The sequence below is a fragment of the Ornithorhynchus anatinus genome, chromosome X5, assembly GCF_004115215.2.
Source record: "Ornithorhynchus anatinus isolate Pmale09 chromosome X5, mOrnAna1.pri.v4, whole genome shotgun sequence".
NCBI classification, from domain to species: Eukaryota; Metazoa; Chordata; class Mammalia; order Monotremata; family Ornithorhynchidae; genus Ornithorhynchus; species Ornithorhynchus anatinus.
Genome location: NC_041753.1, coordinates 6,330,735 through 6,358,732, shown reverse-complemented (window position 1 = coordinate 6,358,732; position 27,998 = coordinate 6,330,735). Strand labels below are relative to the sequence as shown.

The 27,998-nt window shown below is 61.2% G+C and overlaps 1 protein-coding gene across 1 annotated transcript; it reads right to left on the bottom strand.

Annotated features, from left to right (window-relative positions):
• Positions 1 to 4,009: 4,009 nt before the first annotated feature.
• On the bottom strand, positions 4,010 to 27,077 carry PER1 (period circadian regulator 1). Its single transcript, XM_029055556.2, has 24 exons — positions 26,982 to 27,077; positions 17,931 to 18,209; positions 17,327 to 17,425; positions 17,086 to 17,240; positions 16,627 to 16,748; positions 16,333 to 16,534; positions 16,078 to 16,129; positions 15,826 to 15,965; positions 15,611 to 15,689; positions 15,420 to 15,526; positions 15,121 to 15,274; positions 14,904 to 15,006; positions 14,662 to 14,796; positions 14,048 to 14,162; positions 13,732 to 13,906; positions 12,725 to 12,855; positions 12,191 to 12,382; positions 11,340 to 11,558; positions 9,613 to 9,726; positions 9,086 to 9,552; positions 7,997 to 8,168; positions 7,291 to 7,480; positions 6,051 to 6,201; positions 4,010 to 4,726 (listed from the first exon to the last, which is right to left on the bottom strand). Exons 2-24 carry the CDS (start codon positions 18,173 to 18,175, stop codon positions 4,550 to 4,552), a joined length of 3,696 nt encoding a protein of 1,231 aa, XP_028911389.1. The 5' UTR covers positions 18,176 to 18,209; positions 26,982 to 27,077; the 3' UTR covers positions 4,010 to 4,549.
• Between the last annotated feature and the right edge of the window lie 921 nt (positions 27,078 to 27,998).

Genomic DNA, 27,998 nt, shown 5'->3' with positions numbered 1-27,998 from the left:
AGGCTCCGTCCACCGCCACCCCAACCCCTCCCAGGGAAATGCAGCTTTAAAAGTGACTTAGAGACATAAATATAAATAATGATGGTATTTGTTACGTGCTTACTATGTGCCAATCAATAGCATTTATTGAGCGCTTACTATGTGCAGAACACTGGACTAAGCGCTTAGGAAGGTACAACAGAAGCTCGTATGGGCAGGGGATGTGTCTGTTTGTTGCTGTATTGTATTTTCCCAAGCACTTAGTTCAGTGTTCTGCGCACAATAAGCGCTCAATCAATACGACTGAACGAACTAGCTGACACGTTCCCTGCCCATATCGAGTTTACAGTCTAGTCGAGTTACAGTCTGTGAATATGAATAAGTAATTTTATAATACAAAGTTATAATTATAAATGCTTGGCCAAGTGCCAAGGTGCCGAAGCGCTGAAGGATATCTGGGAAGAAAATGAGGAAGTGATGATGATGATGATAATGTTGGTATTTGTTAAGCGCTTACTATGTGCAAAGAGCATTCCCTGTTGCCTCCTTTCCCCCCCACTCTAACCTTCTGCCTCTTGCCAGGAAGAAAAAGTGAAAGCTGATGCAGTAAATGGTTAAAAGGAAGCGATAATTAATTACAGTACTATGTACCAAACACTGTACTGAGTGTTCAGGCTGATGGGAGATAATCAAGTTGGCCACAGTCTCTATCCTCCTACATGGGCTCATAGTCTAACTAGGAGGGAGTGGGATTTATTATTAGAACAAATAACTGATTATAATAATAATTATGGTATTCGTTAAGCTCTTACTATGGGCCAGGCACTGTACTAAGCGCTGGAGTAAACACAAGTAAATCAGGTTGGACTCAGTCCCCGTTCCACTAGGGACTCACAGTTTTAATCCCCGTTTTACAGATGAGGTAACTGAGGCTCAGAAAAGTGAAGTGGCTTGCCCAAGGTCACACAGCAAAGTGGCAGAGCTCGAACTGGAACCCAAGTCCTTCTTCTATGCTACTCTGAATTTACAGATGAAGAAACTGAGGCACCAAGAAGGTACCGCACATCCCTCAGCCTTCCTTTCCTCTTCTCCCTCACCCTTCTGCATCACACTGACTTGCACCCTTCATTCACCACCACCGTCAGCCCCACAACACTTATCAGTATAGTATCAGTGCCTGATATAATAATAATGTTGGTATTTGTTAAGCGCTTACTATGTGCAGAGCACTCTTCTCAGCGCTGGGGTAGATACAGGATAATCAGGTTGGCTCACAGTCTTCATCCCCATTTTACAGTTGAGGTAACTGAGGCCCAGAGAAGTGAAATGACTTGCCCACAGTCACCCAGCTAAGTGGCAGAGGTGGGATTAGAACCCATTACCTCTGACTCCTAAGCCCGGGCTCTTCCCACTGAGCCACGCTGCTTTTTCGCAGAAATACCCGGGACACGCCCCCCCCCCCCCCCCCCCTTCAGGCCCCATCCCCTTTCCAAGGCCCCAGTACTGAAGGGGTTACAAGGCCGCACTTGCTGCGCGTGCGCGCTCCCTCCCCCCCACCGCTCCCACCTCCAGCGCGCAAGCGCATTCGGGACATAAAAGCGTCCTTCCCGCCTTCCCCGCGTAGTTTACGTCAGCGCCTTCGTCTCGCGCCCCCGACGGGCAACCGCGCAGGCGCACAAGCCCTCGTAGCGCGCGGGGAGCAGGGTTGCGTCACGTGGACAGGACACGCGCCCCCTTTTACCTTGAACGCAATTGGGCATGTCGACTGAGGCGTGGAGGTCTTTAACTTACCACAGACTTCAATCAATCAATCATATTTATTGAGCACCTACTATATGTAGAGTCTAATAATAATAATTGGGATTCATTAAGCGCTTACTATGCACTGAGCACTGTTCTAAAAGCTGCGTTTGATGCAAGGTCATCAGGTCGGGCCTCATCGCTTAAATTTCCATTTTACTGATGAGGTAACTGAGGCCCAGAGAATAATAATAATAATAATGTTGGCATTTGTTAAGTGCTTACGATGTGCAGAGCACTGTTCTAAACACTGGGGGAGATACAGGGTCATCAGGTTGTCCCACCTGAGGCTCACAGTTAATCCCCATTTTACAGATGAGGTCACTGAGGCACAGAGAAGTGAAGTGACTTACCCACAGTCACACAGCTAACAAGTGGCAGAGGTGGGATTCAAACCCATGGCTTCTGACTCCCAAGCCCAGGCTCTTTCCATTGAGCCACACTGCTTCTCTAAGTGAAGGGGCTTGCCCAAGGTCACACAGCAGACAAGTGGGGATTAGAACCCACATCCTCTTGACTCCCAAGCCCTTGCTCTTTGCACGAAGCCACGCAGCTTCTCTGCAGCCTAAGTGGAAAGAGCCCGGGCCTGGGAGTCGGGCAACCTGGGTTCTAACTCTGCTCCGCCTCGTCTGCTGCCTGCCCTTGGGCAGGTCACTTCACTTCTCTGGGCCTGTCCCCTCATCTGCAAAATGGGAAGACTGCGAGCCTCATGTGGGACAGGGACTACGTCCAACCTGATTATCTTGTATCTACCCCAGTGCTTAGTACAGTGCCTGGCATATAGTAAGAGCTTAAATACCATTTAAAAAAGCAGCACTGTACTGAGCGATTGGGAGAGAGTACAAGAGAGGAGAGAAGAGCGTGGGCTGGATTATATTAGGGGATGAGGTAGGAGGGGACAAGGTGATTGAGTGCTTTAAAGTGCATTGGTGATGATGATAGTAATAATTAGAGTATTTGTTGAGTGCTTGCTATGTGCCATACACTGTTCTAAGGGCTGGGGTAGATACAAGGTAATTGGGTTGCCTCACGTGGGGCTCACCATATTTATCTCCATTTTACAGATGAGGTAACTGAGGCACAGAGAAGTTAAGTGGCTTGCCCAAGGTCACACAGCAGACAAATGGCTGAGCTATTAGAACCCATGTCCTCTGACTCCCAAGCCCGTGCTCTTGCCACTAAGCCGTGCTGGCTGACGGGAGCACAAGGTTTGTAACTGGCCTTGGGGACAGGAAGCGATGTCTAGGTGTTTGCTTCTCACTCAGAAGCGGGCAGGTGTTATTTGCAGAGGCAGCCCATTTCTCTATTTTTCCTCTTTTCCTCATATGGCTTATTGGACAGAGCAGGGGCCTTGGGTTCTAATCTCAGCTCTGCTCCATGCCTGCTGTGTGACCTTGGGCAAGTCACTTCATGTCTCTATGCCTGTTTCCTCATCTGCAAAATGCGGGTTGACTACAAGCCCATATGCGAGAGGGACTACGTCCAATCCGATTACCTTCTACCTACCCCAGAGCCGTCCATATGTTCCCCCCGTCTACTTACACTGAGCAACCCAGGGGAGGGACCGTGTCCAACTGAACGTGTATCTACCCCAGCGCTTAGTACAGCACTTGGCATATAAGGGCTTTACGAACACCATAATAGTGAATAGAGCACAGACTTGGGAGTCAGAAGAGGACCTGGGTTTTAATCCCCACTCTGCCCTTTATCTGCCGTATGACCTTGGGCAAATCACTTCACTTCTCTGGGCCTCAGTTTCCTCATCTGCAAAATGCGGGTTAAGGCCATGAGCCCCATGTGGGATAGGAAGTGTGTCCAACCCCATTACCTCGAATCTACCCCAGCGCTTAGAACAGAGACTGGCACAAAGTAAGCGCTTAACAAATACCACAATGATTACCATCTCAATCATGATTCTGAAGTTACTTTCAATTAGTGCCTCTCTCACTTCCACTGGGCATCGATTCTCGGCTTGTGCCGGTTAACACCCAACCCGATTTTCGATCTGCACTGTGCCCAGTTTCTACACGCGTTGGAGCCCAGTAGCAACAAAAGGTCAGGGGAGAGGACCCTGAATGCAAGCTCGTTGCGAGCAGGGAACTAGTCCGTTTACTGTCGTTCTGTCCTCTCCCAAGGGTTTTCGTACAGTGCTCTGCACACAGTAAGCGCTCAATAAATACCCCTGGATGAAGAGAACCGGTCCCAGCAAAGAAACCCCCACCACAGGGAGCCGAGTTGAATGTTTTTCTTTATATATAAAAAGAGACGGACACAACAATATCAAAAACACAAAGGCTACGGGGGAGGAGGGGTCCGGATCCAAGGAACCGACGACGCCCTCCCCGGCCCCTGGCAGCTTGGGGGTCTTGGTACCTGGGGCTGTCCATCCCCCCAGTCCGGTCAGAGCGGCATCTGCTGACTGGCTGGCGTCAGGGAGACCACCCCCACCCCCCTGCCATAAACCACACTTCCTCCTGCCTCGGGTCCCCCCAAGGGAAGGGTCAGGACCCAAGCGGCCCAGTGGGATGGGCCGGCTTCCAGGAGGGTCCCGCCCCCCGGACGCCCAGGAGACAGGGAAGGGGCGCCCCTCACTGCTCTTCCCTCCCTTTTGCCAGCCAGCCAGTAGCTCACCCAGCCTGGTGGGGGCGGCGGGGCTCGAGGGGGGGGTCTGAGCCGGTCGCTCAGTGGTTCTTCGGCGGCGCCCCCTTCCTCCTGGCTCAGTGAGGAGGGGCGGGCGGGGGCTGGGGGGGCCGGGTCCCGTCCACCGGGCTCATCCGGCGGTCTCGGGGGCCGCCCCGGGCCCAGCCCCCTCCTCCTCCTCCATGGCGGTCTCCGGGGCGGTGGCGCCCCCCTCCTCCATCGGCTCCAGTAGTCCTTCCAGCAGCGCCCCCTCTTCCTCCTCCGTGTACGGGGGGCCGGGGCCGCTGCTGCCACAGTCGACGCAGGCCTGGCGAGGGGGTGACGGGAGGTGGGGGGCGGGCAGGGAGAGAGCACAGACTTTCAGGGTCACTGGACTGCTGGGAGACTTTGGACAAACCACTGAATCTCTCTGCGCCTCAGCTTCTTCACCCATAAATTGGGGCTGAAATGCAAGCACTGAATCCCCAATTTGACAGTTGAGGGAACCGAGGCCCAGAGAAGTGAAGTGACTTCCCCAAGGGCAAAAAGTAAGCAACTAGCAGAGCTGGGATTAGAACCCAGGTCCTCTGACTCCTAGGCCTGGGCTCTTTCCACTAGACCACGCTGTCCTCCCTCCCCTTCATAACGTGAGCCCCTCACGAGGCAAGGACTGGGTCCGACCTGATTATCTTGTCTCCAACTCAGCGTTCAGTACAGTGCTTAGCCGATACCATGATTATCATCATTAGAGCGCCGGCCCCCTCGGACTCCACCCTCCTCAGCCCGGAGACTACAGCTTGATTTCCTGTTTCTGAACGGGCCCCGACCACCCCACCCCGCTTTCACCACATCCTAACCTCTGGCCGGGAATGCCCTCCCTCCTCACACCTGCCAAACTAGCTCTCTTCCCCCCTTTCATAGCCCTACTGAGACCTCACCTCCTCCAGGAGGCCTTCCCAGACTGAGCCCCCCCTTTTCCTCTGCTCCTCCTCCCCATCGCCCCTACACCCTCCCTCTGCTCTACCCCCTTCCCCACCCCACAGCACTTGTGTCTATTTGTAAATATTTATTATTCTATTCTATTAATGGTGTATATATCTATAATTCTATTTTATCTATTTTGATGCTATCGATGCCTGTCTGCTTGTTTTGTTGCCTTCCTCCCCCTTTCTAGACTGTGAGCCCATCGTTGACTAGGGATTGTCTGTCTCTGTTGCCGAATTGTACTTTCCAAGCGCTTAGTACAGTGCTCTGCACACAGTAAGCGCTCGATAAATACGACTGAATGAATAAACTTCACCAGGGCACCCTCCCCTCCCCGATCTAGTTCATAAACTCATTGTGGGCAGGGAATTTGTCAGTTCCACTGTATCTCCCAAGTGCTTAGTACAGCGTAAGCACAGAGTAAGCGCTCACTAAATATGACTGGCTCTGCCATTCGTTCCCCTCCCCAGGCCTGAATAAAGACCCTCTCATGCCTCAGGTCCTGCCCCCTCCCTACACTAAATGCCCCCAGCCTATAGTATTTCCCTATACCTAAGCTCCCCCGACCCCAGACCGTGTCTCTTTGTCGTACTGTCCTCTCTCCAGTGCTCAGTCCAGGGTTTTGCAGCCAGTGCTCAATAGATACGGCCAACTGAGTGCCTCCTCACCGTGATGTCGATGGCCCGGGGCAGCAGCCCCCCGCGCACCCAGGGGTGCACAGCCCCCAGCTCCCTCCGCTGGTCTTCGGAGAAGCGCGGCTGTTGCTTCTGCATGGATCGGAGCCGCTCCAGGTCACGCTGCAGCACCGACTCCGCGTCCCTGTGGAGAGGGGGTGGGGCGGCGAGGGGACAGAGAGGGGGCGGTGGTGACCAGTCCCACCTCGTGTCCCCTAAATCTCCTGTCAACCACTGGTATTTAGTCAATCATTTACTGAGCGCTTACTATGTGCAGAGCATCGGACTAACCACTTGGGAGAGTGTCCTGCCTGTCTGTCACCTCCCTCCCAGTTAAGAATAATAATAATGGTATTTATTAAAGCACTTATTACGTACAAAGCACCGTTCTAAGCGATGGGATAGATACAAGGTAATCAGGTTGGACAGGGTCTCTGTCCCTCATGGAGTTCCCAGTCTTAGTCCCCATTTTACAGAGGAGAGAACTGAGGCCCAGAGAAGTGACTTGCCCAAGGTCACACGGCAGACAAGCGGTGGAACCGGGTTTAGAACCCAGGTCCTCTGACTCCCCGGCCCGGACTCTTCCCACTAGGCTACGCTGCCTCTCCCACATACTCTGCCCCTAGCCAATCAATGGTACACGATGAACGCCTACTGTGTGCGTAGCGCTGTACCTAACACTTGGATGACTACAGTAGAGACGCAGAGTGACCTAGTGGGCAGATCCCGGGCCTGGGAGTCAGAAGGACCTGGGTTTTTACTCCCGGCTCCGCCACTTGGCTGTGTGACCACGGGCAAGTTACTTCATTTCCCTGGCCCTTGGTTCCCTCACCTGGAAAATGGAGATTAAGACCGTGAGCCCCGTGTGCAGGGACGGTGTCTAACCCGATTATCTTTTATCTATCCCAGTGCTTAGTACATAGTAAGCACTTAGCACATAGTAAGCACTTAAAGACCACGATTATCAGACGATAGGCCTGATCTCTGCCCTCAAGGACCTTACAATTCAGTCCAACCCATCGAGACTGTGAGCTCACTGTGGACAGAGAATCTGTTGTAGTGTACTCTCCCAAGAGCTTAGTACAGTGCTCTGTACGCAGTAAGCGCTCAATAAATACGACTGAACGAATAAACGAATCTCTCCCCAGCACCCTCCTTCCTCCCCGACTCTGCCCCCGCTCCTCATCTCCCACCCCCGAGGTTCCGCCCTCTCTGGGCCCCTTCCTGCCCTTACCTGGCCGGGATCTGGTAGGTCATCATGACCTTGTGGTCCGCGTTGGCCATGAGCAGCCAGATGGGGTCCTGCAGGACGTATTTGATGACCTGCTCGCCGGGCTCGGCCCCCGCCGGACCCCCCGCCGGCTCCGCCTCCGAGGAGTCGATGCTGCCGAAGTACTTGCTGGTGTGGCTGCTCTCACTGCCGCCTGGCAGGGGGCAAGAGAGGGCAATAATAACAACTGGGGTATTTGCTGAGCGCTTACTGGGTGTCCGGCCCTGTTCTAAGCACTGGGGTGGACAGGAGCAAATTGGCTTGGACACAGTCCCTGTCCCGTGTGGGGCTCCCAGTCTCAATCCCCATTTTATGGACGAGGAAACTGAGGTGTGGAGAAGTGAAGTGACTTTTCATTCATTCAATAGTATTTATTGAGCGCTTACTATGTGCAGAGCACTGTACTAAGCACTTGGAATGAACAAGTCGGCAACAGATACAGTCCCTGCCGTTTGACGGGCTTACAGTCTAATCGACTTGCCCAAGGTCACACAGCAGATAAGTGGCGGAGCTGGGATTAGAACCCATGACCACCTGACTCCCAGGTCCAGGCTCTATCCACTAGGGCACGCTGCTTCCCTAAGGGATGAGGGAGATGGGGATGGGTCCTGACTCGAGGGAGACTCCCTGCCTCGGTCCGGGGGTCGGGGGGGCCCAGGTCGGTACTTACGGGTGCCGCTGGCTGAGGTGCTGCGGCCCCGGGAACCGGAGCGGGAGCCGGAACCCAGGGAGCCCGAGGCGGCGGAGCCGGAGCCGGAGTGCGAATCTTCCTGCAGCAGCAGCTCCAGCAGGTCGCTGGACCCGGACAGGGCGTCCTGATTGGACGATTCATTCACCTCTGCCTGGGGACGCAGGGGCAGGGTCAGTCTGGGAGGGTGGACCTTGGGCCCCTCCCCAACCTGGGCCCTCCTACCTCCCTTGGACCCCCGAGGGGGAGACACGGAGCCAGAGGTAGAGGCAGGGAGGGGAGTGGACAGACAGGGAGAGGGGCCGGGCAGGCGGGTGGAGATCGAGAGAGAAAGAGGAGATACGGGGCTGGTGCTGGACAGTCTGGGCCTCAACCCATCAATAATAATGACAGCAATAACTGTGGTAATTGTTAAGCACTTACTACACGCCAGGCACTGTACTAAGCGCTGGGATAGGTACAGGATAACCGGGCGGGATGCGGTCGCTGTCCCACATGGGGCTCACAGTCAGAGAAGCAGCGTGGCTCAGTGGAAAGAGCCCAGGCTTGGGAGTCAGAGGACATGGGTTCCAATCCCAGCTCCGCCACCTGTCAGCTGTGCGACTTTGGGCAAGTCACTAAACTTCTCTGTGCCTCAGTTACCTCAGTGGAAAAGAGCCTGGGCTTCGGAGTCAGAGGTCATGAGTTCGACTCCATGAGTTCGACGTGGGACAACCTGATTCCCCTATGTCTACCCCAGCGCTTAGAACAGTGCTCTGCACATAGTAAGCGATTAACAAATACCAACATTATTATTATTATTATTAAAATGGGGACTAAGACTGTGAGCCTCACATGGGACAACCTGATTACCCTGTATCTACCCCAGCGCTTAGAACAGTGCTCTGCACATAGTCAGTACTTAAAGACGAGCGGCAGAGCCGGGATTACCACTCAGGTCCCCTGCCTCTCAGGCCCGGGACTGAGAGTCAGTGGTATTTACTGAGCGCTCGCTATGTGCTCGGCACCGTAATAAGTGTCGGCCAGGGGTTGACCCTTCCATTCAAGGAGTCAGAGGGAAGAGACACTCACCATCCCGGCCCCGCATTCCTCTCCATCCTCCTCCTCCTCCTCTTCCTCCTCCTCTTCGTCCGCACCCCGCCGCGGGGTGTCCCCGGCCCCGCCGCCGGGGCCCCCCGGCCCCCCGTCCGCCCGGGGCGGCTCCTCCAACTGCAGCAGGTTCAGCTGGAGCGGGGAGCTGCAGCGTGAGTCGAACAGGGGCGAGGTGGGGCGGGCCAGGGAGGGGCTGGCCGCCGGGGGCGGGGGCGAGGGCGACCCCGAGCCCGGGGCTGGGGCCGGCGGGGTCAGGGGCGCCCCGAAGGGGTACCCCGGGACGGGGGGCGGAGGCGGGGGGAGCAGGTAGTTTGGCAGGACCAGGGCCACCATGGGGGTCACCAGTGGGGAGGGGAAGGGCTGGGGGGCGGGGGGAGGGGGGCCACCGGCCCGGGGATGGTAAACGGGGAGCGGGTAGGTGGGGAGCAGGGCGGGAAAGGGCAGGGCAGGGGCCGGGGGGCCGGGCGAGGTGGGCCAGGGGGAGGCGGGAGAGGGCGGGGAGGGGCGGGGGGCGGCGGGGTCGGGCCCGGCGGTATGGAGGGGCCTGGGACGCTTGGCCTTGGATCGGCCTTGCCGGCGGCCCGGGTGGTGGTGGGGGCCGAGCCGACAGCCCCGCCGGCCTGTTGGGGGGGAAACAGAGGCAGGTTAGCGAGGCTCCCCCAGCCGCCACGGCCACCCAACGACATGGCCGCCGCCGGCCTCCTGCACGCGCCCCTCCCTCCGGGGAGCCAGACCCCAGCCGGGCGGGGGGGGGCAAATTAACCACAGGAGGCAGGGAGGAGGGGGAGGGCGGCGAAGAGGAGATTTATTCCTTTGGAGGGGGGAGAGAGGAGTACAAAAGGAGGATACAGTGTGGGGGAGGGGGAGAAAGGGCCTGAGAGGCTCTGCCACTCGTCTGTGACCTGGGGCGAGTCACTTCACTTCTCTGTGCCTCTGCGCCTGGCGCCCACCACTGATTCAGCTGCCATTTTCATAGGGCCAAGCCGATGGCACGGCTCAGGCTCCAGAGGGTCCCAGGGTGGGGCCCGACCGGCCGATTCCTGGGTCCTTGGGTTCTTTCTCTTGGGGACCGCTTCTCCTCCTCTTCCTCTCTCCCGGGCCGCTCGCGGGAAACGTCCCGGGCGTCCGGACCCCATCGCGGGGGTGGCTCAGGGCGTGAAGGGTTAAGTTTAGAGCCCCGTCCCTGCGGTTGAAAGGGTGCCCGGAGAAGTTGGTCACACCACACGACACCTCCGCCTCTTCTCCGGCGGCCCCGGCAGAGACGTTCCGTTCCATCTGGGATCGGGCTGAGGAGGAGGAGGAGGATGTACGAGAGACGCGTGAGGGGGGATCCCCGGGGGTCGCCGAATCAAGCCTCCTGCCTCAGAGCGAGGGCGGTGCCTCTCCGGCTCAAAGCGGGCTCCCAGGGGTGGCCTCGCCGCTGGTCTTTTTGCACCTTCTGCCCCAGTCTTGACCCCCGGCTGTCTTCTGGCTTGAGAGAAGCCAAGATGGAGCGAAGCCGGTCAGAGCTCCCTCTGCACCACTGATCCTTTCTTCCAGGCCCCCGAGGGTTATGGGGTCACCGCTTCGTCCCGGCGCTGAATCGCTCCCCTCGGAGCCGGCCCCGTCTCCCCAGCGGTCACGGGTGACGGTCCCGTCAGGTGCCACTCTGCGGCAGAGCCGTCCGAGCCTCGTCCGTTCCAGAACCTTCCGCCCCAACATCTGCAGGCCGTTTGTGGCGGGGGGGGGGAGCGCAGGTTCCCGATGGCCAACGTGCCGATCCTCGTCTCCGGAGGTCAATCTGCCCCGTCCTCTACCTCCAAACTCTCGGTTTCCCAGCCCACACTGGTAGCGCGTGCCGAGGGAATCTCTCGGGGGACGGAGCCGCATCTGCGTCATCCCCTCCGACCGGCTTGCGGCGGCCCAACCGAATGGCTCCCAGGAAGCTCCAACCCATTCTCGGCCATAAAGCCACTGGGCCGATGAGATCTCTCACTGGGTGGTGAGGGAACCACGGAATCTCCCTCGAGCCAATGTGATGGGCCTACGCAAGCTCGTTGGGGGCAGGGAATGTGTCTGTTTATTCTTCTAGCGTCCTCTCCCAGGCACTCAGTCCAGTGCTCTGCACGCAGTAAGCGCTCAACAAATACGATCGAATGAACGAGTGACATAAGACGGGGTCTTCCCTCTCCCCCTGAGCCCGATCAGGGGAGCGGAGGAGCTGGGCTGGGCAGTGAGAAGAGCGGGTGGCTACCTGGCTGGCCCGGCGGGCTGGGCAGCCCGGACTCTCGATCCAGAACGCGCAGGCGGCTGAGGTCCCGGAAGCGTGTCAGGAACGCCTGCTCCTCCTGCTGCGTGTGCAGGGACAACACCTCCTTGGTCAGCCCCACGCTCCGGTAGGGGTCCGCGGTCAGCGCGGGGCCGGGCTCGGGGGCCGGGCCACTGCTGGCCGCCTCCTCCAGCATGACGATATCTGTGGGGGATGGGCCAGAGGGAGCGGGGGTTGAAGGCCGGGGTTGGGGAGACGCGAAAGCCAAAACGGGCCCCTCCAATACCCTTCCTGATCTGTCTGGCTCCGGCTCTCTGTCCGTCCGTTTCGAGGCCCCCGACGAACCGGCCTCACGCTCTCCAGTCCCTTGGCATCTCCCTCCCCCGTCCCCTCCTGCCCACGGTGATGCCAGGAAGAAGGAAGCCACAGAAGCCTCCAGGGTTCCCTCCCCTCGCCGTGTCACGGATCCATCACCTCACTCGGGATTGGGGAGGCCACTGAAGGGAAGGGCGGTAGGTTAAAGAGGAGAGCAAGAAAGACGGTGGGGAGAGGACTGGAGAGATCGGGGACAGGGAGGCAGCGGAGGAAAGATTAAAAGGAGGGGGAGAAGGAGTCAGGGTAAGGCGGGGGTCATCTGGGGAGGGCAAAGAGGGGACGGGGAGAGAGAAAAGGATTTTTCAGGTGACGGGAGGATCTCGAGGGGCGGGGGGGCTGGGGTCAAAGCCGTCGAGCGGTAGGGACCCCGGGGTGTGGGACGATGGCTGGTCAACCCCTGCAACGCCAGCTCTGGGCGGGACCCCCGCCTGCCGCCCCGCTCCCCCGGCCCCCTCCCATACCCGACTCCGGGGGCTTCTTGTCTCCCACATGGACGATGGTGGAGCTGAAGCTACACTGACTGGTGATGGACACCACACTCTCCGCCTTATTGGGCAGCGCGAGCGGGGTCAGCGGCCCCCCCACCACCGGCTCCTTCCGCAGGGGCGGCCTTGGGACACCCGCCCGGGGCCGGGAGGGCTCGTCGGACGGATCTGTGCGGAGAGACAAGCGCCGGTTACGGGGGGCACCCAGGGGCCCGCCACCTACAGCCGACCGGGCCGGCCAGAGCGGCCAAGGGGCGGGGGCCAAAATAGCGGGCGGGAGCCGAGGGAACAGCTGAGGTCGCGGTTGAAGGAGAAATGGAGGAGGGGGAGCAGAGTAGCTGGAAAGAGGAGGAGGAGGAGATGGCTGGATGGGGAAGGAAAGTGGAGCGGGGAGGCTCCCCAGGGAAGACGGAAGGAAGGAAGGAAGCGGTAAGGGGGTGGGGGAGTTGGGGGGCTACTGGAAGGAAGAGGGGATGGGAAGGCCGAGAGGGAGCGGGATCAGTCAGTTACCTTTCCTGGGCCCCACGGCCTGGTCCTCTGCGGCCTTCTGCTTGTCGTCGTCGGAGGCGGACGAGGCGGTGTAGGAAGAGGAGCCGCACTTCCGCTTCACGGTGCTGGGAACGCTGCAGCTCTCCAGGTACCTGGGGGGTTATGGGGGGGAGGATGAGCAGGAAGAGGAGAGGAAGGTCCAGTCAGGCCTCCAGAGTTGGAGCCCTGGTGGGTCCCGGTCCCCGGAGTATCATTCCTTCAATCGTTCATTCAATCGTATTTACTGAGCCCTTCCTGTGTGCAGAGCACTGTACTAAGCGCTTGGGAAAGTACAATACAGCAATAAACAGTGACGTACCCCGCCCACAATAAGCAGCGCTTTCCAGCCCTCTTCCTAACTGTGGTATTCATTGAGCACTCACTATGTGTCAGGCACTGTACTACGTTCTGGGGTGGATACAAGCAAATCAGGTTGGACCCAATCCCTGTCCCACAAGAGGCTCACAGCCTTCATCCCCATTTTACAGATGAGGTGAATGAGGCACAGAGAAGTGAAGTGACTTGTTGTACTGAACTTTCCCAAGCGCTTAGTACAGTGCTCTGCACACAGTAAGCACTTAAAAAATATGTTTGAATGAACGGAAGGCCACACAGCAAACAAGTGGGGGAGCCGGGATCAAAACCCACGACCTTTAGACTCCCAGGCCCAGAGTCTATCAACTATACTGCTTCCGACAGGGACCCCCCAGCTCTCCTCCAACCCTCCACATCGGGCCGCTCCCAGGGTCTCATTTGCCGAGTCCCAGCCGACCGGCTCCAAGAGGTCTCCGAAGGTTCATCGGCGGAGTTCACTGGCTCTGAAATGGGGCCGGTCCTTCCCTCTGAGCCCATAGCGAATCTGCGGCCACCGTGCCAGGGAGCGGGTGTACACCCCCCTCCCCAAAAGGTTGAAGGAGACGGCGCCCACCCGAGGGGGTGGAGCCCAAGGGATGGGGTCACCGGAGCGGGCAGCCACGGGTCCAGTTTACCTGATGATGCCATCCAGGCAGTTGATCTGTTGGTAGGAGCAGTTCGACGGCTCTTTCCGGCCCGAGTCCTCCGGGCCCGGGGTGACCACGGTGGGGGGGCTGGGGGTGCGGCCGGGGCCGGCGGCCGAGCCCGGGGGATGGTCTGAGAGGGAACTGGGCTTGATGGCCTCTGGGACTGAGAGAGAGGGAAGAATTTTGGGGAGGGGAAATGAGGCCTTCCCGTGCACCTCCCACCCTCCCCTCCCTTTTCACCATACCCCATAACCCTTCCTCCACCCACCCAACAAACAGACACGCCCTCCAAGCAACACCTCACCTGGGCGGGGGCGGTGGCGAGGGGGCCGGGCCCGGCGGGCTCTGGATTCGATGAAAAGCTGTTGACCCTGGTGTTTCACCAAGTGGACGTCCTTACAGATCTGCTGGAACGTGAGCTGGTGGGGGGTGGGGGGGGAGGAGGAGGAAGAGGAGGGAAAAGGTCAGGGGAGAGAAAGAGGAGGGAGAAAAGGGGGGGGGAAGGGGGAGAAAAAGGGGGGGAAGGGGGAAAAAAAGAGGGGGACAAAGAGTGAGGGAGGGGAGAAGAAAGAGAGGGAGGGGAGGAGGGAGGGAGGGAGGGGAGAAGGGAGGGAGGGAGGGGAGAAGGGAGGGAGGGAGGGAGGGGAGAAGGGAGGGAGGGAGGAGAGAAGGGAGGGAGGGGGGAGGGGAGAAGGGAGGGAGGGAGGGAGGGGAGAAGGGAGGGAGGGGAGAAGGGAGGAGGGAGGGAGAAGGAGGGAGGGAGGGAGGGGAGAAGGGAGGGAGGGAGGGAGGGGAGAAGGGAGGGAGGGAGGAGAGAAGGGAGGGGGGAGGGGAGAAGGGAGGGAAGGAGGGGAGAAGGGAGGGAGGGGAGAAACCCCCAGAGGAAACGGTCGAGGCAGGGGAAGGCGTCCAGCTCACCGGGGCAGGAGTGCGGGGGCCATCCACTTCCCCGCCGTTGCTGTCGCTGGAGGAGCCGGGGCTGCAGGAGGCTCCGGGGGAGGCGGCTGCCACCCCCACCCCACACGGGCCCGTGGGACTTGTGCCGTGCACGGGCTGGGAGGGCGACCGACAGGGACCGGGGTCAGCGCCCGCGGCGGCTCCTCGGGGACCCCGGCGTCCCCCGCGCCCCCTCCCCGGCAGCCGGCCGGCACCCCGCTCACCTGGAGGAGCAGCCGGTGGATCCGCTCCGACAGCTCCTGCACGCCGGGGTCCGGGGCGCGGCCCGCGGGGGGCGGGGCGAACACGTCCTCGTTCAGGGGACCCCTGGAGGGCGGGGGCCTCGACTTCAGCCCCGGCCCGGCTTCCCGGCCCTCCGGCCTCCACGAGCCCTTCCCCGGGCCCGGCCCCGGCCCCGCCCCACCGCGGCCCGCCACTCACGTGCGCACTTTGTGCCGGCCCAGCACGAAGGTCACCTTGCGGCTCCAGGGGTGCACGAAGCCGGCCCAGCTGGTGTCCAGGGTCAGGTAGTCTCCGTTGCGGGCGCAGAAGCGGATGGGGGAGTGGTCGAAGGGCTGTCCGGCTAGCTGGAGGACTGTGGCGAGGGGGCGCGGGGGTCGGCCGGGGACTCGGACGCCCACCCCCTCTGCCCCATTCCCCTGGGAGAGCCTGGGGTGGAGGTCAGGAGGAGAAGGAGGTCGGGGGAAGAGGTCAGGAGGAGGGCGGGCGGGCAGACTCACTCTTCTTGTGGATGGCCAGCATGAGGGGCCGGTCGTCAGGATGCAGGAACAGCAGCACGGGGGCCCCCACCAGGTCCTGGGGCAGGTAACCCAGGAGCGGGGCCGCCCTGGGGCGGAGAGGGCCGTCACCGAGGGGCTCGGGCGGCCCCCCTCTGCCCCGGCGCCTCCCCCGCCCGGCCGCCCGGCCTCACCTCTCGTCCACGTCCTGGAACACGCAGCCGGTCGTGTGCCGGGTGGTGAAGATCCTCTTGTCTGGGGGGATCCGGGGGGCTGGATGGCGGCGGGGTGGGGGGAGAAGGGGTCAGAGGCCGGCCCCACGCCCTTTTGGCCCACCCCAGCCGACTCACAGGCGGCCCCTGCCCCCCTCCCCATCTCTCCCCGCCCCACCCCGGGGACCGGGCCGCACCCTCGTAACCGGAGTGGACGCGCTCCGCGATGAGCAGGCAGCAGGGCTGGCCCGGGACCCCGTCCGTCGGTCGCAGCTTCATGGCGTAGGGGGTCAGGCGGAAGGGCTGGTAGTGTGGGGCTTGGTCTGGGGGGCCGCCCCTGGGGAGACCAGACGGCGTTGGGGTGGGGTGGGGGGTAGCGGGGAGAGGCCAGTGTCAGCAGCGGACGGTGTCACGGACCCCTACCTCCCAGTCGGTGCCCCTATACGCACCTGATGCGGCAATATATGGCCTTCTCCTGGGCATAATTTAGAGGGCCTGAGGCTGAGGAGGGAAGGGAGGAGAGAAGAAGGGAAGTGGAAAAGAGGGAGAGGAGGAAAAGAGGGAGAATGAGGAGAGGAAAGAAGTAGAGATGAGGGGAGGACCGAGTCAGTGACACTGCCCCGCTCCCCTCAGCGTCGGCGTCCCCCGCCCCAACGGTCTTCCTGCTCCTGCCCCCTGCCCCGGCCCCCCGCACCGGGCCCTACCTGGCGTGGCCGCGGCCCCCCAGCGGGGCAGGCGGGAAGGGGCGGTGGAGCCATAGAAGACGGCGACGTCCTGCGGGGCCAGGAGCTCCGAGAAGCGGGTCCCCCGCAGCCTCTCGGGCCGGCAGCGCAGCAGCGGGGCCGCCTGGTCCGACGCGTACAGGATGCGGCCCGTCAGGAAGGACACGGCCGCCGAGAACGTGTCCTGGAGGGGCGGGAGGGCCGACGGGTCAGAGCCGGGTGCCCGGCGGGGGTCCGGGGGTGGGCGCCGGCCGGTGTCGGGGGGAGGCGGCGGACCTGGTTGCTGAGGGTGTACTCCGAAGAGATGCTCTCCAGCTCCTCCAGGGTGTAGCAGGAGAGGTCCGAGGCGCCGGGCGGTCCTTCCTCCAGGCTCCACTGCTGGTAGTAATCCTGATTGGCTGAGGGACGGGACGGGACCGGGGGTGTCAACCGGGTACGGGCCCCAACCCTGCCAGGAGGCCTCGCCCCATTCATTCATTCGATCGTATTTACTGAGCCCCTACTGTGTGTGGAGCACTGTACTATGCGCTTAGGAGAGTCCAATAAAACAATAAGCAGACACATTCCCTGCCCAGGCCCCGCCTGGCGGTTGTAGGCGGCGAGGACCGGCTCTGGGAGTAGGGGCTGGGAGATGCGGCTGGAAGAGGTGTCGGTGTCGCCCTCTCTCCCCGTGGCCTGCCCCGCGCCGGCTGCCCGGCCCCCTCCCCCGCCGCCCCCCGGGCCCCTTCCGCTCACCCTGCACTTGCTTGACGCAGGACAGAGCGTACTGCAGGGTGGCCAGCGTCCCGGAGCGGCCCGTGCCCCGCCGCTCGCCCGGCAGCCGCTGCTTCAGCTCCTTCAGGGCCTTCATCAGCTCCTTCTGCGTCTTCACCCGGGCCGACTGCTCGCTGCTGCGGGGGACACCGGGGGCCGGGGTTCAGGATCCTCCCGCCGGGCTCCCCCATCCCCCTCCCCCCAGCCCGCGGAGCCCCCTCACCTGCAGCCGCTGGTGGACGGGTTGTCCTGCTCGGAGCTGGCGCTGAGGAGACTGTAGGCGGCGGAGCTGCTGGGTGGGGATGGGCTCTGGGAGTTGGTGCTGGGACAGGACGGGGCGGGGGGAGGCGTCAGCACCCCCCTACGCATAACCCTCCCTCCCCACCATTCGGCCCCTTCCCAGGCTGCCCGGCCCCAGGACCCTCACTCCCCTGCCAGGCTGTTCCCTCCCCGACCACACCCCCCCAAAACACAATTCCAACCCGGACCATGACCTCCCCGGCTCCCCCAACCCCTCGGACCCAGGTCGCTCCCTCCCCAGCTCCCCCCAGCCCTGGGGTCCCGGCCGCTCCCCCTCCAGCTCTTCCCATCCTCGGGGCCAAAGCTGCTTCCCGTCCAGCCCAGACCGCTCCCTCCCCCAGTTCTCCCCAATCTTGGGACCCAAGCTGCTCCCTCCCCAGCTCTGCCCAACCCTGCCGGGTCCCGCTCCGGCCCGGGACACACCGTCCCCTGCTCCCACCACACCCCCCCCCCCCCCCCAGTCGGACTTCTCCTTTCCCGGCCCCGGCCCGGGCCTGCCCCCCGCCCCTGCCCCACCTCTGCCTCACCTCTTGCTGCTGCCCGTGGAGCGGAGCAAGGCAGAGTCCTTGCCGTGGCCGGAGGAGGAGCTGTGGGAGCTGCGCTGGGAGGCCCCGCGGGACTCACGCCCGTTGGACTCGTTGCCGCTGGACCCGTTGCTGTTGGCGTCCGTGTCGTCGGCCGACCCGGGGCCGGGCGGCCGGACGCCCTCGAAGCGCTCCCCCGGCCCGGGGCCCGGCCCCGCCGGCCCTCCGGCCAGAGCTCCTCCGCTCATGCCTGGGACGCCGGGCGGGGGCCGGCGGGGTCACCTGGAGGGGGAAGAGGGGGCCGGGGTGGTGAGCGACGGCGGGCCGGGAGCCAGGCGCCCGGTCTCCCGGTCGGCCCCGGCTTCGCTTCCGGCGCCAGGCCCCGTCTAGTCTCCCTTCACAACCCCGGTCCCCCAAGCGACCGCTCCCCGGCCACCGGGCACCGGGCGCCCATGCCCGGACGGGGAGAGGAGCAGGAGGGGACGCCTTCCACCCTGCCAGGTGCCCGGGGCCTAGGCCGGAGCCGGGAAGGCAGCCGAACGGCCCGCCTGGGAGCCCCGGTGGCCCCGATCCGGGGGATCGGCGGGTCCCTCCGAGGGCCCCGGATGCCTCCCTCCCACCTCGGCCCGCCCGCCCTCCGCCCCCACGGCACATGTAGTAGCCGCCCCAACCACATGCTTCCTCCCCGGGCCGACGCCGTCGTCCCGGGCAACCGAGATGACGATGACGTCAGCCGCTGAGCTCAGCTGTTGCTGGAGGGACCCAGGTGTCGGGGGCCGGGGGGAGGATTTTTCCCTGCTCCCCCCCTTGCTGGAGAAGGGCTCGGGCCGCCTCCTCCTCCTCCTCCCTCCCGGGAGGGCCGGTCCCTTGGGCATCCTGGCATCACCCCGAGGCCCAACCCGGGTGCTTCTCGACCGCCGCACATCCCCTGAATCATCTCCAAGCCCTCGAGTGGGGGTTCACGAGGCGCAGAGCGCACGGGCGCATGGGGAGCGCGGGCCCACGCGGGCCACACGGGCACATGGGAAAGCCGGGAACGCGAAGAACCCGGGGCACAAGGAAGACAATGGGCCTGGGCAGAAAACGCAGGCGCATGGAAAACACAGACGCACACGGAAGACACAGACACATGGAAAACACAGACGCACGCGGAGAACACTGACACACGGAACACACAGGCACACGGAAAACACAAACTCACGGAAAACACAGACACATGGAAAACACACACACACACAGAAAAGAGGCGGAAAACAGAGACACATGGACAACACACACACACAGAAAAGAGATACGCGGAAAACACAGACACACAGAGAAAACACAGACCCAAGGAAAACACACACACACACACACACAGAAAAAAGATACGCGGAAAACGCAGACACAGACAGAGAAAACACAGACACATGGAAAACACACACACACAAAAGGGATAGGCGGAAAACACAGACACACAGAGAAAACACAGAAAAGAGAGACGCGGAAAACAGACACACACACAGAAAACACAGACACATGGAAAACACACACAGAAAACAGATACGCGGAAAACACAGACACACACACAGAGATCACAGACACACGGAAAACACAGACACACACAGAGAACACAGACACCTGCAAAACGCAGACACACAGGGGAAACACAGACACCTGGAAGACACACACACACACACACACACAGAAAAGAGATACACGGAAAAGACAGGCACGCGGAAAAGAGAGAAAACACAGAAACGTGGAAAAGACAGGCACACAAAACGCAGACCGAGGGAAAGCACGGGCCCTCGGAAAACACAAGGTGGTTTGGGTCCCTGGCAGGGGGTCGGGGGCGGGCTGGGAGGGCGGATGCCCGAGTTGCCCCCTAGCAGAGGGGCGCGGGGAGCGGCAGTTGGACAGGAGGAGGAGGAGGAGGAAAAGAAGGGGGTCCGGGGTCCGGGGTCCGTACCGGGCTGGAGACGATCGGCGGCCGAGGCGCCTCGGGCGGCTCCGGGGGTTGCATAACGACGGCGGGCGCCGCCCGGCCCCCCATTGGCCCGCCGCCCCCGGCCCGCCGCCCCGCCATTGGTCGGCCCGGCCGGGCTCGGCTCCCGATTGGCCGGCGGCCCCCCGAGGGCGGGGCCTCGCGCCACACGCTCCGCCGCACGTGGCCGCCGGGCGGCGCGGGGGGAGCCCAGCCCCATTGGCCGGCTCGGGGGACCAATGGGAGCGGGCTGATGCTGCATAGCTAATTGAGGGGGCGGGGCCTCGACACCGGAAGCGCGGGGGCGGGGGGGGGGGAGGGCCTGGGGGGCTCCCAGGAGGGAACCACAGTACAAGGAATTTGGACTTGTCATAAGAATTATAGTATTTGTTAAACGCTTGCTATGTGCCGAGCACTGTTCTAAGCGCTGGGGGAGACGCAGGGTCCTCAGGTCGTCCCACGTGAGGCTCACGGTCTTCATCCCCATTTGCCCGATGAGGTCACCGAGGCCCAGAGAAGTGAAGTGACTTGCCCACGGTCACACAGCTAACGAGTGGCAGATCCGGGATTAGAATCCGTGACCTCTGACTCCCAAGCCCCGGCTCTCGCCACGGAGCCGCGCTGCTTCTCTAGAATACTATCATAATACTTATTATACTACGATAATACTAGTATTTGTTAAGCGCTTCCTATGTGCCAAGCACTGTTCTGAGCGCTGGGGCAGACACCAAGTCATCAGGGGGTCCCACGTGGGGCTCATAGTCTCCATCCCCATTTTCCAGGTGAGGGAACTGAGGCCTAGAGAAGTGACGTCACCCAAGGTCAGACGAGCGGCGGACCCGGCATTAGAACCCATGACCTCGGACTCCCCGGCCCGTGTTCTATCCACTAGGCCACGCTGCCTCACGGGGGGGGGGGGGGGGGGGGGGGGGGGGGTCTGGGGTGGAGAGGGGGGTTGCAGAAGCCGGGGGCCTGGGAGGAAGGTTTGGAGCCCTCGTCGAACCTGAGCACGAGGCTTTCGGGGGTGGGGGTGGAGAAGCAGCCCCCCAACACCCACGCAGTCAACGTCCGGGGTCAGCCTGGGGGTGGGAGGACGCCCGCTCTCTCCTCTTTCCACATCCCTGGGGAGGCAGGACTTCTGGGTCCACTCCCCACTCGCTGCCCCCACCTCTGTCGATCAATCAAGAGGACTTAGTGAGTGCGGACTACGTGCAGAGCACTGTACTAAGCGCTTGGGAGAGGACGACAAAGGAATTCAAAGACACGATCCCCTCCCACTCCCTTCTGCGTCGCCCTGACTCGCTCCCTTTGTTCTTCTCCCCTCCCAGCCCCACAGCACCCATGTCCCCATCATTTATTTATTTCTATTCACATCTGTCTCCCCTTCTAGATGATAAGCTCGTTGTGGGCAGGGGATGGGTCTGTTTATTGTAGTATTGTACTCTCCCAAGCGTTTAGTACAGTGCTCTGCACACAGTAAATGCTCAATAAATACGACCGAATACGCCCCTCCCAAGCTCACAGTCTAGAGGGTGAGATAGACATTAAAATGAATGTCATTTCTAATGTAGAATTTAAAGATGTGGACGATCGTGCTGTGGGGGCTATGGGGCTGACACCCTCCCCCGGAGGCTCCAAACGCTTGTCCCGAGGTTCGCTCCCCTCCCCCCAGGTCCCCTTTCCCCGCCAACGCGCCCCCGGCCCACCCTGGGGTCTCCAAGAGGGGACCACCTCCCACCACCTCCACCACTCCAGGAGAAGAGTGGCTTTGTGAGTCACCATCTCTCCACATCCGTGGGAGCGGGGTCAGGCGGATGGCACGGCGGGGGCAGGCAGAGTGGGAGACCCCGCACTCGAGCGGCCCGTGGTCCTGGGTTCGGGGTGAGGGAGAGAATAACGGAAAGGGCAGCGGCAGCCAATCGGGGGCCCGCTGGCCGGGGGCGGGAGAGCGACCGCAGCCAGTGGGAAACCCTGCCTGGGAAACAATAGCAGAAGTAGGTAGGGGGCTAAGGCCAGTCGGGGATCGGGGAGGAGGGGGCGGCTGACAGAGGACGGTGGCCAATCCGAGGCCCGGCTTCCCCGAGGCGGCCTACTCGTTGACCTCCGCCACGGAGCTCTCCAGGATGGGGCCACCCACAGGAGGGACGGACTGCTGCAGGTCGGGGAGTGGGAGGCCGATGCCTCTCGGTCCCTGAATCTGCCGGCCCCTCGAAAACCTCCAGCGGTTGTCCATCCGCCTCCGGAAACTCCTCGCGGTCGCCTTCGAGGCCCTCAGTCGGCTCTCCCCTCTTGCCCGGTCCTCCCGCTTCGCTCCTCCGATGCCCGCCTACCCACCGGCCCTAGGTCTCAGCCAGCTTGCCGCCAACCCCTCGCCCACGTCCGGCCCGGGACTCCCTCCCCCTTCATCTCCGCCAGTCTCCCGTTTCAAAACCCGCCTAAGCGGTGTGGCCCAGTGGACGGAGAGGAGGACCTGGGTCCCCAACCCGGCGCCGCCTCGAACCGGCCGTGTGACCCTGGGCCAGGCACTTTACTTCTCTGGGCCTCAGTTCCCTCCTCTGCAAAACGGGGATTCATTTCGGGACCCGATGATCTTGTACCTAACCCAGCACTTAAGCTCGCTGTGGGCAACGGAATGTGGCTGGGGTACTCTCCCCAGCGCTTAGGAGAGTGCTCTGCACCCAGTAAGTGTTCAATAAATATGACTTACTGACTACTGACTGTATTGTACTTTCCCGAGCACTTAGTATGGTGCTGTGCACACAGTAAACGCTCAATAAAACCACTGTTGGATTGATCCTGGTGCCCCCAAATTAGAGAACAGGGCTGAGGTGGGGGGAGGGTGGTCGAGGGGGGCTGAGAGAGCCGGGGACCCCGAGGCTTTAGCACAGCGCTTTGGAGCCTAGGTTGCGCTTCATAAAAGCAGAAACGCCATCTTCTTCTTGTTATTCTCTGCTTTCCGGAGAAGGAGCGTGGCCTAGCGGACCGAGCCCGGGCCTGGCAGTCAGAGAGACCTGGGTTCTAATCCCGGCTCTGCCAGTTGTCTGCTGAGCGACCTTGAGCAAGTCACTTCACTTCTCGGGGCCTCAGTTCCCTTGTCTTTAAAATGGAGATAAAGACCGAGGGCCCCTTGTGGGACACGGGGGGCGTCCACCCTGCTTACCTCGCGTCTACCCCAGACCTTAGAAAAGTGCTCGACACATAGTCAGCGCTTAATACCATCATCATCGTTATTATTATTAGGTTGGAGATCCTGTTTGTGTGGGAAGCAGAAGGCGGGAAGGGGCAACAATGGGGCCCGTGGGGAGGTCTCCCTCTTCGTGAGGCCCCAGGCGGCGGCCCCCTACCCCGGAGAGGAGGGGGAGGAGGAGGAAGGGTGGGCGAGAGGAGCGTGGGGCTGGGGGAGGAGATGCAAGCAAGAGGGGGCCAGGGCCCCACGAGGCCGGATGGCCCCCAACAATGGGCTCAGGCGCCCCTGCTGCGGGATGCCCTCCCCTTGGCTCCCCATCCAGGGGCCCCGATGCCCTCCCTCTCAATCTGCCAGGATCTACCTGCCCCCTAACGCCCCCTCCCCGTCCCCCGAGACCCAGCTGTTCTCCGCCTCGGTCCCCACAGTAACGAGGCCTGGCAAGACGTCAACGGGAGCTCGATGGGGGCGGGGGGGGCAGGGGTGACGTCAAAGGAGCGGGCGAGGGCGGGTCCGGGGGCCGGACCCCGCGGGCCGGGGGGGAAGGCCAGAGCGGTGGGTTTGGGCAGCGGCCAGGGCAGGGTGGAGGCCGGAGAGCCGAGAACATTGTGTACTCCTGGCTTCCGGCCCGGGACGGCCGCCCGCCTCCCCCCCAACCCCCGGCCCCCTCCGGGAGCCTCGTGGGGCTGGAGAGCGCGGGCATCGTGGAGGGTGGGGGGAGCTCCGTTTCTGGCACTCTGACCTCACTCCTCCCCAGATGCCCGCGGCCCCTCGGCCCCATCCCTTCCCCCTAGGCCTCCCACCCCTGGACCCGGGAGATGGGAAGGAAGGGCCGGTTGTAGCCAAGGGTACTCTGGGAAGGAGTGGGAAGTTGCGGGAAGGAGGAGAAAAGATCATCCTTGACCCAGGAGAGGCGGGATGCCTGGGGCCCTCGGAGAGACCAAGAATGGGGCTCCCAGGGGGTAAAGGGAGTTTAGGGGGTGAGCACCCACTCCCCACCTTGATGTCCTTCACCCTCCTCTGCCGGGACTTCTGTTCCCTTCCCTTAGCGCTGCCCGACCTGGGTCAGCAGGGCAGGGTTTAGACCCTGCCTGAACGAGGAGCCTGAAATCCTGTCCCGGAGGGCCAGAATCCACATCTAATTTCCACCTAGGTACTCGTTTCCCAGCACTCAGCACAGTGCTCTGCACACAGCAAGCGTTTAAATCAATACTATAATAATAATTATGGTACTCGTTAAGCACTTACTATGTGCCAAGCCCTGTACTACGCGCTGGGGTGGAGACAAGCAAATCGGGATGGATGCAGTCCCTGGGCTCTCACTCTTAATCCCCATTTTCCAGATGAGGACACTGAGGCCCAGAGAAGTGAAGCGACTTGCCCAGGGTCACACGGCAGACACGTGGCAGAGCCGGGGTTAGAACCCAGGTCCTTCTGACTCCCAGGCCCACGTATTATCCCCTAGGCCATCCTGCTGGTCCTTGCAGCTGCAATGGGATGAAATCCCCCGACCCCCGGTCCCAGAGTCACTTTGTCTACACGGGGTAGGGACCAGATGAGACCCCCTCCCTCCAACCAGAAGTGGGGGGACCCTTCAACTAATCTTATAGCCAAAGTCAAGCCAGCCCCCATTCTGACTCCCGGCTCCCGTTTTCTCATCTGGACCTTAAGCTCGTCGTGGGCCGGGAACCTCTCCGGGAACGTGTCCTACCGACTCTTATCCTGGACCCTCCCCAAGAGACATGGGGACCGAAGAAGGGGCGTTAACAGTGAGACCCACAGGTAGAGACTGTTGAGCCCCTTTTTCGGCCTGGTAATCCTGGATCTACCCCCCCTTGCTTCCTCCAGTGCTCTGCACACAATTAAACTCTCAGTAAATACGCCTGGTGGATTGATCTCTGTCTCCTGGGAGCGGTGGTTTTAGGCTCCAGGGGGGCCGTGTGGGAGTGTTTGATGTCACCTGCTTTACACACAAGCTGATCCTTTCGATTTTCCTGCTGGGCTACCTGTGGTTCTCCCATCCCTCCCACCCCCCACCCCTCCCAGCACCCGGCCAGCTCCCAGGACCCAGGCGTCCTACTCCATTTCCCCTCCCACTCCCCCGCAACACTTCTCCCCTCTTCCCGGGTGTCCCCCCCCCCCCCACACACTCCCCCGAGATAATCATCGTCCCCGTGATAGGTGGGAAGCACTTACTCCACGCCAAGCACTGGGCTGAGTGCTGGGGGGCCCAGCTCGAATGAGGGGACTCAACAAACCACCCCTGCCGCTCTGGGTCTCACTGTTAACACCCCTTCCTCGGTCCCCCTATTTGTTGGACGTACCCTGGCTGACGCCCCCAACGTCGGGCCTCCTTCCAGCTGCTTCCCACACCCGGGATCCCCCAGCAGGCTCCCCAGGTCAGGACGTTACCTCACTCGATTCTCACCTCCTGCCTCCGAACCTCCATAATATCACGCTCCCTTCTCTGCATCTAGATCCACCCCCTGAAACTCTCACCCACCTCCCCCATCCCGCTAACGTCACCCGCCCCCCGTATTTCACGCTCCAAACATCGCAACCTCGTACCATCAATCCCCCGCCACCCTAAACCCCCTGAAAGTGCTTAGGGCCACCTAACGTCACACCCCAAATCACTCTTCCTAAATATTTTCAGTTCCCTCCGAGATGACTGCCCCCGCTCCACACACTTATCACAGAGGCCGCCCCCACCTAGATATTATCATGGCCCCAATATTATCGCCCACCCGTTATATGCCCCCCATCACCGACCCTCCGGCCCCGGCTACCTTCCGGAGGCGATTGTGGGCAGGGAATGGGTCTGTTTATTGTTCTACGGTGCTCTCCCAAGCGCTTAGTACAGTGCTCTGCACACCATAAGCGTTCAGTAAATACTGTTGAAATATATTAAGACCCCACCCCTTCCCTGGCCAGACCTGTGTCGAACCTGACTGTAGAAGCAGCGAGGCTTAGTGGAAAGAGCCTTGGCTTGGGAGTCAGAGGCCGTGGGTTCTAATCCCCCCTTCTGCCCCTTGTCAGCTGTGTGACTTTGGGCCAGTCACGTCACTTCTCTGGGTTCCCTCATCTGTAAAATGGGGGCTGAAGTGTGTGAGCCCCACCTGGGACACCCTGATTACCTCCTTTTCATTCAGTCGTATTTATTGAGCGCTTACGCTGTGCAGAGCACCATACTACAGGCTTGGAATGTACAATTGGGCGACAGAAAGAGACCATCCCTGCTCGACAACGGGCTCACGGTCTGAACGGGGGAGTCAGTAGGACAGTCCTTTGCACATAGTAAGCGCTTCACATTCAGTAGTATTTATTGAGCGCTTACTATGTGCAGAGCACTGTACTAAGCGCTTGCCATCATGCGAGGCTCAGTGGAAAGAGCCCGGGCTTAGGAGTCGGAGGTCATGGGTTCTAATCCCCCTCTGCCCCTTGTCAGCTGTGTGGCTTCTCTGTGCCTCAGTGACCTCATCTGTAAAATGGGGATTAAGACTGTGAGCCTCGCGTGGGACAACCTCATTACCCTGTATTTACCCCAGCGCTTAGAGCAGTGCTCTGCACATAGTAAACGCTTAACAAATACCAACATGATTATATTATGCTCTGAAAAAGGGGGATGAAGACTGGGAGCCCCACGGGGGACAACCTGATGACTTTCTCTCCATCCAAGCGCTTAGAACAGTGCTCTGCACATAGTAAGCGCTTAACGAATCCTAACATTATTGTTCTCTAGGCCTTAGTTCCCTCCTCCGAAAAACCTGATGACTTTCTCTCTACCCCAGCGCTCAGAACAGTGCTCGGCACAGAGGAAGCGCTTAACGAATACCCGCATGACCACCATGCCCCAGCGGCGCTCAGTACAGCGGTCGACACAAGGGAAGCGCTTCATAAATACCGTGGTGATGATGATGAATGATAACTCCGGTGGCTGCCTGCTGACGGGTCGGTCCTGGCGGCTGGGGGCCCGCTGGAGTCTGAGCCGCCGCCGCCGCCCCGGCCGAGCCCGAGCTCGCGCCACCTCCCCGCCCTCCCATTGGCCGCCCCGCCGCCCTCCGCCCCCTCCCATTGGCCGCCCCTCCGCCCTCGCCCCCGCTCATTGGTCCCCGCGCGGAGCCCCATGCACCGCGCCGCGTGCCGCCGTCCGCCCCCCTCCCGCGCCGCCCCCATTGGCCCCCTCGCCCCCCTCGGCGGCCTCCGATTGGTCCGCGGCGACGGGAGGTGGGGACGACACGTGCGGGGCCACCCCGCCCCCCCGCGCTGACTGGCGGGCCGCCGACCGGAAGCCGCGCCTCCTCGTGGCTGCCATTGGCTGCCCTCGGCCCCAGGCCCCGCGCCTCGTGCGCGCGCTCCGCCCCCGCCGCCTTTCCATTGGCTGGCGGAGGCAGGCGCCGACTCCGCGGGCCACGTGCCGGGAGACTCACGCGGCAGCTTGTTTACCTCGGCGCCTGGGATTTTCCGTGACGTCACCGCCGCCCACTGCCAACGGTCACCCCGCGCGCCTGGGGACGCCAGCGAGGCCAGTGCGCATGCGCGAGGGACGCAAAAAAAAAAAAAGGGGGGGTGACCGTTGTCCCCCGATCACTGGTATTTATTGAACGTGAACCATCTGCAGAGCACTGTACTAAGCGCTTATTCATTACATAATAATAATGTTGGTATTTGTTAAGCGCTTACTATATGCCCAGCACTGTTCTAAGCACTGAGGGAGATACAGGGTCATCAGGTTGTCCCACCTAAGGCTCACAGTCTTCATCCCCATTTTACAGATGGGGTAATAATAATAATAATGTTGGTATTTGTTAAGCGCTTACTATGTGCAGAGCACTGTTCTAAGCATTGGGGGAGATACAGGGTCATCAGGTTGTCCCACGTGAGGCTCACAGTCTTAACATTGTTAAGCACTTACTAGGTG